Source organism: Bison bison, unplaced genomic scaffold (assembly GCF_000754665.1).
Source record: "Bison bison bison isolate TAMUID 2011002044 unplaced genomic scaffold, Bison_UMD1.0 scf7180017864489, whole genome shotgun sequence".
Lineage (NCBI taxonomy): Eukaryota > Metazoa > Chordata > Mammalia > Artiodactyla > Bovidae > Bison > Bison bison.
The window spans coordinates 9105720-9115179 of NW_011495048.1; the positions used below are offsets into that span (position 1 = coordinate 9105720).

At 38.6% G+C, this 9460-nt stretch overlaps 1 protein-coding gene across 4 annotated transcripts in view; it reads right to left on the bottom strand.

Annotated features, from left to right (window-relative positions):
* Positions 1-9460, bottom strand: part of WDPCP (WD repeat containing planar cell polarity effector) — a 300990-nt gene that overhangs the window by 49553 nt on the left and 241977 nt on the right. For 2 of the 4 annotated variants that reach the window (XM_010863306.1, XM_010863302.1), the window contains one exon: positions 8288-8351. The exons of the other annotated variants lie outside the window; for them this stretch is intronic. In XM_010863306.1, coding sequence (XP_010861608.1) covers positions 8288-8351 — 64 coding nt within the window. The remainder of the gene's footprint in view (positions 1-8287; positions 8352-9460) is intronic. 4 annotated transcript variants of the gene reach the window in all.

Here is a 9460-nt window from a genome sequence, read left to right on the forward strand (position 1 = left end):
AGGAAACTATAAACAAGGTGAAAAGACAGCCTTCACAATGGGAGAAAATAATAGCAAATGAAGCAACTGACACACAACTAATCTCAAAAATATACAAGCAACTCCTGCAGCTCAATTCCAGAAAAATAAACGACCCAATCAAAAAATGGGCCAAAGACCTAAATAGACATTTCTCCAAAGAAGACATACAGATGGCTAACAAACACATGAAAAGATGCTCAACATCACTCATTATCAGAGAAATGCAAATCAAAACCACAATGACGTACCATATCACGCCAGTCAGAATGGCTACTATCCAAAAGTCTACAAGCAATAAATGCTGGAGAGGGTGTGGAGAAAAAGGAACTCTCTTACACTGTTGATGGGAATGCAAACTAGTACAGCCACTATGGAGAACAGTGTGGAGATTCCTTTAAAAAGTGGAAATAGAACTGCCTTATGATACAGCAATCTCACTGCTGGGCATACACACCGAGGAAACCAGAATTGAAAGGGACACGTGTACCCCAGTGTTCATCGCAGCACTGTTTATAATAGCCAGGACATGGAAGCAACCTAGATGTCCATCAGCAGATGAATGGATAAGAAAGCTATGGTACTTATACACAATGGAGTATTACTCAGCCATTAAAAAGAATACATTTGAATCAGTTCTAATGAGGTGGATGAAACTGGAGCCTATTATACAGAGTAAAGTAAGCCAGAAAGAAAAACACCAATACAGTATACTAACGCATATATATGGAATTTAGAAAGATGGTAACAATAACCCTGTATACGAGACAGCAAAAGAGACACTGATGTATAGAACAGTCTTTTGGACTCTGTGGGAGAGGGAGAGGGTGGGATGATTTGGGAGAATGGCATTGTAACATGTATAATATCATATATGAAACGAGTCGCCAGTCCAGGTTCGATGCATGATACTGGATGCTTGGGGCTGGTGCACTGGGACGACCCAGAGGGATGGTATGGGGAGGGAGGAGGGAGGAGGGTTCAGGATGGGGAAAACATGTATACCTGTGGCGGATTCATTTTGATATATGGCAAAACCAATACAATATGGTAAAGTTAAAAAAAAAATGTGTCCACTGGAGGAGGAAATGGCAATCCATTCCAGTATTCTTGCCATGAGAACCCCATTAACAGTATGAAAGGCAAAAAGATATGACTCCTGAATATGAGTACCCCTAGTTGGAAGTGTCCAGTATGGTACTGGGGAAGAGCAGAGGACAAATACTAATATAGCTCCAGAAAGAAGAAGGAGCTGGGCCAAACCAGAAATGATGCTCAGTTGTGAATATGTCTGGTGGTGAAAGTAAAGTCTGATGCTATACAAAACAATATTGCATAGGAACCTGGAATGTTAGGTCCATGAATCAAGGTAAATTGGATGTGGCCAAGCAGGAGATGGCAAGAGTGAATATTGACATTTTAGGAATCAGTTAATTAAAATGGACAGGAGTGGGCAAATTTAATTCATGTAAACATTATATCTACTACTGTGGGCAAGAATACATTGGAAGAAATGGAGTAGCCCTCATAGTTAACAAGAGTCTGAAATGCAGTACTTGGATGAAATCTCAAAAAGGAGAGAATGATCTCTGTTCATTGCCAAGGCAAACCTTATTCAATATCACAGTAATCCAAGTCTCTGCCCCAGCCACTGATGCCAAAGAAGTCGAAGCTGAAAGTTCTATGAAGATCTATAAGAACTTCTAGTACTAACATAAAAAAAAAAAAAATGGCCTTTACATCATACGGGATTGGAATGCAAAATTAGGAAGTCAAGAGATATCCAGAGTAATAGGCCAATTTGGCCTTGGAATACAAAATGAAGTAGGGCAAAGGCTTACAGAGTTCTGTCAAGGGAACATGCTGGTCATAGCAAACATCCTTTCCCAGTAACCCAAGAGATGACTTTACACATGGACATCACTAGATGGTCAAAACCAAAATCAGATTGATTATGTTCTTTGCAGCCAAAGATGGAGAAGCTCTATACAGTCAGCAAAAACAATACCTGGAGCTGACCATGGCTCAGATCATGAGTTTCTTATTGTAAAATTCAGGCTTAAACTGAAGAAAGTAGGGAAAACAAATAGGCTACTCAGTTATGACCTAAATCAAATCTCTTATGATTATACAGTGAAAGTAACAGATTCAACAGATAAGATGTGGTAGACAGAGTGCTTGAAGAACTATGGACAAGGTTCATAACACTGTACAGGAGACAGTGACCAAAAACATCCCAAAGGAAAAAAAAATGCAAGAAGGCAAAGTGGTTGTCTGAGGAGGTTTTTTAATAAATGCTGAAGCTTTTATTATAAATAAAAGGTTTTTTTTTTAATATAAATAAAAATTGAAGAATGAAGAGAAGCAAAAGGCAAGTGAGAAAGGGAAATAAATACCCAACTAAATGCAGGGTTTCAGAGAATGGTGAGGAGAGATAAAAAGGCCTTCGTACATGAACAATGCAAAGGAATAGAGGAAAACAATAGAATGGAAAAGACTAGAGACCTCTTCAAGAAGACTAGAGATATCAACAGAACATTTCATGCAAGGCTGAGCATGATAAAGGATAGAAATGGTAAGGATCTAACAGGAGCAGGAGACATTAAGAAGAGGTAGGAAGAATACACAGAAGAACTATACAAAAAAAGTCTTAATGACCCAGATAACCACAGTGGTGTGGTCACTCACCTAAAGCCAGACATTCTGGAGTGTGAAGTCAAGTGGGCCTTAAAAAGCATTACTGCAAACAAAGGTAGTGGAAGTGACAGAATTCCAGCTAAGCTATTTCAAATCCTAAAGATGATGCTGTTAAAGTGTTGTACTCAATACGTGATGAAATTTGGAAAACTTAGCAGTGACCACAGGTCTGGAAAAGATTAGTTTTAATTCTAATCCCACAGAAGGGCAATGCCAAAGAATGTTCAAATACTATACAAGTACACTCATTTCACATGCTAGCAAGGTTAGCTCAAAATCCTTCAAGCTTTCATTCAGCAGCACATGTACCGAGAACTTCCAGATGTAGAAGTTGGGTGTCAAAGAGCCAGAAGAACCAGAGATCAAATTGGCAACATTTGCTGGATCATGGAGAAAGCAAGGGAATTCCGGAGCCTCACTGACTAGATTAAAGCATTTGACTATGTGGATCATAGCAAATTGTAGAAAATTTTTAAAGGGATGAATTTAGACTACCTAAGACTACCAGACCACCTTACATGTCTCCTGAGAAACTTGTATACCGGTCAGGAAGCAACAGTAAGAACCAGACATGGAACAATTGAGTGGTTCCAAATTGGGAATGGAGTACCTCAAAGCTGTATATTGTCACCCTATTTATATAACTTATATGCAGAGTACATCATGTGAAATGCCAAGGTGGATGAATCACAAGTTGGAATCTAGATTGGTGGAAGAAATATCAACAGCCTTAGATCTGCAGATGATAGCACTCTAATGGCAGAAAGGAAGGAGGAACTAAAGAGCTTCTTCATGAAGGTGAAAGAGGAGAGTGAAAAAGCTGGCTTAAAAATCAGTAGTAAAAATCTAAGATCATAGCATCTGGTCCCATCACTTCATGGCAAACAGAAGGGGAAAAAGTGGAAGCAGTGACAGATTTTATGTTCTTAGGCGCCAAAATCCCTATGGATGGTGACTGCAGTCATGAAACCGAAAGACATCTCCTCCTTGGAAGGAAAACTATAACAAGCCTAAACAGCATATTAAAAAGCAGAGACAGCACTTTGTCAACAAAGGCCTGTATAGTGAAAGCTATGTTTTTTCCAGTATTGAGTATGGATGTGAGAGTTGGACCTTTATGAAGGCTGAACACCAAAGAATTGATGTTTTCGAATTGTAGTGCTACAGAAGACTCTTGAGGGACTGCAAGGAGATCAAACCAGTCAACCTTAAAGTAAATCAACTCTGAACACTCATTGGAAAGACTGATGCTGAAGCTGAAGCTCCAATACTTTGGCCACCTGGCGGGAAAAGTGGACTGACTAGAAAAGATCCCAATGCTGGGAAAGACTGAAGGCCTATGAAGCAGGGGGTGGCAGAGGATGAGATGGTTAGGTAGCATCATTGACTCAGTGGACATGAAATGAGCAAACTCTGGGAGATAGTGGAGGACACAGGAGCCTGTTGTGCTGCAGTCCATGGGGTCACAAAGAGTCAAACGCGACTTTGTGACTGAATGACAACATTCATAATATATATAAAGCTCCTATGACTCAACATCAAAAAACCCCCAAAATCTCGATTACAAAATAAGCGGAAGAATTGAATAGACAATTGCTTCAAAAAGGATATGCAGATGGCCAACAGGCACATGAAAGGATTCTCAGCATCACTAATCATCAGGGCAATGCAAATCAAAACCACAATGAGGTATCTCCTCACACCAGTCAGAAATGGCTATCATCAAGAAGAACACAACAGCTGTTGGTGAGGATGTGGAGAAACGGGAACCATCATACACTGTTGGGGAGAATGTAAATTGGTGCAGTCACTGTGGAAAACAGTATGGGGTTTCCTCAAAAAACTAAAAGTAGTACTACTAGCAATTCCACTCCTAGATATATATCCAAAAAACAAAACCCACTAATTTGTAAAAATACATGCACTTCAATGTTTATAGCAGCATTATTTACAATTACCAAGGTATTAGATAAATGAATATATATATATATGCATACCACTCAACCATAAATAAGAATGAAATTTTGCCATTTGAAGCACTATGGGTGGACTTGGAGGGCATCATGCTGAGTAAAATAAGTCAGAGGAAGACAAATACTGGTGTGGCATCACTTACATGTGGAACCTAAAAAATACAACAAACTAGTGAATATGACAAAAAAAGAAGCAGACTCACAGATACAGAGAACAAACTAGTGGTTACCACTTTGAAAAGGGAAGCAGGAGGGGCAGAAAGAAACAAATGGTTATTATGGGATTGTACGAAATCATCTGTGTGAAACTTAAAAATTGTAAATTGTTATAGAATTTAAAACCTCTTTTATTCAATTAAAAAAATCCAACATATGCTGCTACTGCTAAGTCACTTCAGTCGTGTCCGACTCTGTGCGACCCCATACATGGCAGCCCACCAGGCTCCCCCGTCCCTGGGATTCTCCAGGCTAGAGTGGGTTGCCATTTCCTTCTCCAGTGCATGAAAGTGGAAAGTGAAAGTGAAGTCGCTCAGTTGTGTCCGACTCTTAGCAACCCCATGGACTGCAGCCTACCAGGCTCCTCCGTCCATGGGATTTTCCAGGCAAGAGTACTGGAGTGGGGTGCCATTGCCTTCTCCAGCGTCTGGAGAAGGCAATTATTATCATCATTTACACATAAAACTCAAAAGTTACGGACTTTGAAGACAACTTATGACCCAAATTCCATGTATCTACCATTACACCTTCCCATTACACCCTTCCTTAACATGATCTGGATATAACAGAATAGAGTATACTTCCCAGAACTGAAAGAAAGCTGATGTAGCTGAGAGGTGAGAGTAGAGGGGCTGTAGATGCCACTTCAAGGAGTTAGAATTTACCCCAAAGGCGATAGAAGATGCTAAAAGGTTTTAAATATGGAAGAATGAAATTATAAATTATGATTGTTTTGACCAGGGGTCTGCAAACATATTTTGTAAAGCACCAGAGAGTAAATATTTTAGGCTCTACAAGCCAGATAGTTTCCTGCAGCCACTCAACTCTGCCATCGTAAGGCAGTCATACACATTACATAAGTAAGTTTGGCTATGTTTCAATACCACATTTATGGATATGAAAATCTGAATTTGAATATCATGTATTTTTAATATCATGTATTTTAAAGTATATTGACACTTTTTATTTTATTTTTTTTTAATGATTTAAAACTGTAAAAAGCCATTTGGGAGCTAAATTTGCTTGGTAGGCCATAGTTTGCTGACCCCTAATTTAGAAGATGATCACTTAGGCTATGTGTAAAAGTAGACAAAGAGGTACTTTCTGACTCATTTCATCAGGTCTAGTACCCACATACTTACTTTTTAATATTCAAGGTCTGCTCTATCATGCTATATATGTCTTTTATCTCTCTACCACCAACAGATATGCTAATGCAAAAAGAATATTCTCAGGTTAAGCATTACATTTTATTTGCGACCCCTTTGTGTTCAATGTAGTCATATTTTTCTTCTTTAAGGATGAGATATCTTAGGGGTAGAAGGTAATTTATAGGTAAGAATAGTACTGTTTGTTTTATAAATTTTTAAATGCAAAGAGGTAATAATTCTTAGTATGTAGGCTAGATCATAATTTAAATAGTAATAATTGATTAGAAAACATGATAAATTCTTTAGAAAATTTTAAAGTGGAGCATCAAATGTATATAGTAGATTCATAAGCTTAAATGGAACTTTAAGGCCTTAATCCTCTCTTAAGGCTTTTAATGCTTCTTAAAGACAGACCTTGGGCTATAAATAAAAAGTTACATATGAAGAATAAGGATATAGCATTTTGATTGTTCACTTTTACAAATAAAAAGGAAAGCAAAAGTATCTCTCTCATTTCCTTATTTTAGATTTTTATCTTTTACTAATAAAAATCCTCATGGGTTAAGGTTAGCCTATTAGTAGAAAGTCTGTTTGGCTTTAAACTAACATGGAGACTTTATATTGTTACTGCCTAGAAAGTGAAAGTGAAAGTGAAGTTGCTTAGTGGTGTCCGACTTTTTGTGATCTCATGGACTATAGCCCACCAGGCTCCTCCATCCATGGGATTCTCCAGGCAAGAGTACTGGAGTGGGTTGCCATTTCCTTCTCCAGAACTGAGACTAAATGCTGAAACAGATATGATTTGAAAAGAAGTTTGTAAGATGGCTATGATGAGTATCGGTGCGTGCTCTGTCGTGTCTGACTCTTTGCAACCCTGTGGACTTGTAGCCCACCAGGCTTTGATGATTATGTATTAGTTAATAGTTAATGTAGCATAAATTACAGAACAGTATAATAATACATTGGGAAATAAAGTTTATCAGACACTAAACATATAAATATTCATCTCTTTAGTTATTATTTTGGCTAGAAAGAAGGCTGGGACTACAGACATAAAAAAAATAAGGAAATAGGAAGAAAATCTACCTTTATTGCTGAGTAGTGGCAGAGGTGAGGAGGAAATAAAGTGACAACGTCACTTGGGTCAGAAAAATCTAAGAAGTGTTGTAATTAAATTTCTGACACTGTGATGTATGAATGCATAGACTTTGGTGAAAATAATAAAATGTCCCCTTAATATACTAATATGCCTGATCAACGTGACCTAACAAAATACAGACAACCAGCAAATAGCAAAAGGTTCACACATTTGAAGTAATTAGATGTTTTCCCATGATCAATGAATGCACAAAGCACAGTTTAATTGAGTGATGCAAAATTAGAATTTAAACAGCAAACTCATTTCAAAGACAAGATAAACTAATATATGAACCCATATTAACATCTAAAGCATCAAAGCTTAAAGTACAAAATGTCTTCACTGTACAGAAGATTCAGATAAAAGAGCCTTCTCAAAGTTTTTATTGTTTTCCAGATTTTTTGACAGCAGTGGAATTTCTATGGAGCAGAATGTGCTGAAAATCAGGAACCCCACCTTTGTTTATCTGATCTCATTGTGGCAAAAAAATCTTATAAAATAAGAACCTAATACAGAGCACAAAGATGTGTAAGAAACTAGTCTATTTTACTGTTCCATAATTAATAAGTTGAGGATTAAAGCATATTTGAACTTATTATATTCTCTTGGATCTACTTTGTACTGTGGTCACTTTAAAAATATAAGTGAGAACATTCAAACTGTTACTTCTCACTAAAACCTAAGGGACAAACTGAGCACATTCAAGATCTCAGGGACATGTCTTGTCCTGTGTCTTGATTTCTGAAGCTGTACTTCTATAGGGAATGGATTAGAAAAAATTTAAGCTTGTTAGATACAAAGGTGTCATCCTCTCACATCAAAGTACAGGAGGAGAGACATTCAAGAATTATAAATTCTTAGAAAACATAAAAAATCCTTTGGGTCTGGCAAGGAAAATGTCAGCAAGTCAAAAGAGGCTAGATGGCTATTGACCAGTTTCATGAAGGCAAAGCTGCAAGCCAAGATGGAATAAATGCTTTCCCACCATGTGTTGAAGGCACAAATGACACTAATCCTTTTTAATGGTCACAAAAGCTGACAACTTACTCAGCGTTAGAACTGAAAGCACAAAATCATCCCAAGGAATGACTCACCATAAACAGGTCACGAGCACCAATGTCAACAGCTAACAGAAATGCCTTTTCAAATCTTTGGTACCTGTAAGGAAGTAATGTTGTATGTTGTGAACAAAACTATAGAAGAGGAGACAGCAGTTTGTTTAATGTACTTATATGCTATTGTTTTTGTTCTGATAAAAATATTCTCAAACAGTAGGGACTTCACCTGCTGGGATCTTCCCTATGTGAACTCTTATTTTATTTAGGAGGTGCTGATGCACACAGCCTGTGCAGGGGTTCAGTGTAACTGTCAAGCACAAACATAATCAGATTCAGTTCACTTCAGTTCAGTTGCTCAGTTGTGTCTGACTCTGCGACCCCATGAATTGCAGCATGCCAGGCCTCCCTGTCCATCACCATCTCCCGGAGTTCACTCAAACTCACGTCCATCGAGTCGGTGATGCCATCCAGCCATCTCATCCTCTATCGTCCCCTCTTCCTCCTGCCCCCAATCTGTCCCAGCATCAGAGTCTTTTCCAGTGAGTCAACTCTTTGCATGAAGTGGCCAAAGTACTGGAGTTTCAGCTTTAGCATCATTCCTTCCAAAGAAATCCCAGGGCTGATCTCCTTCAGAATGGACTGGTTGGATCTCCTTCCAGTCCAAGGGACTCTCAAGAGTGTTCTCCAACCCCACAGTTCAAAAGCATCAATTCTTCAGCGCGCAGCCTTCTTCACAGTCCAATTCTCACATCCCTACATGACCACTGGAAAAACCATAGCCTTGACTAGACAGACCTTTGCTGACAAAGCAATGTCTCTGCTTTTCAGTGTGCTGTCTAGATTGGCCATAACTTTGTCACCATCTGCAGTGATTTTGGAGCCCCAAAAAATAAAGTCTGACACTGGTTCCACTGTTTCCCCATCTATTTCCCATGAAGTGATGGGACCAGATGCCATGATCTTCGTTTTCTGAATGTTGAGCTTTAAGCCAACTTTTTCACTCTCCTCTTTTTAGTTCCTCTTCACTTTCTGCCATAAGGGTGGTGTCATCTGCATATCTGAGGTTATTGATATTTCTCCCGGCAATCTTGATTCCAGCTTGTGCTTCTTCCAGCCCAGCCTTTCTCATGATGTACTCTGCATAGAAGTTAAATAAGCAGGGTGACAATATACAGCCTTGATGTACTCCTTTTCCTATTTGGAACTAGT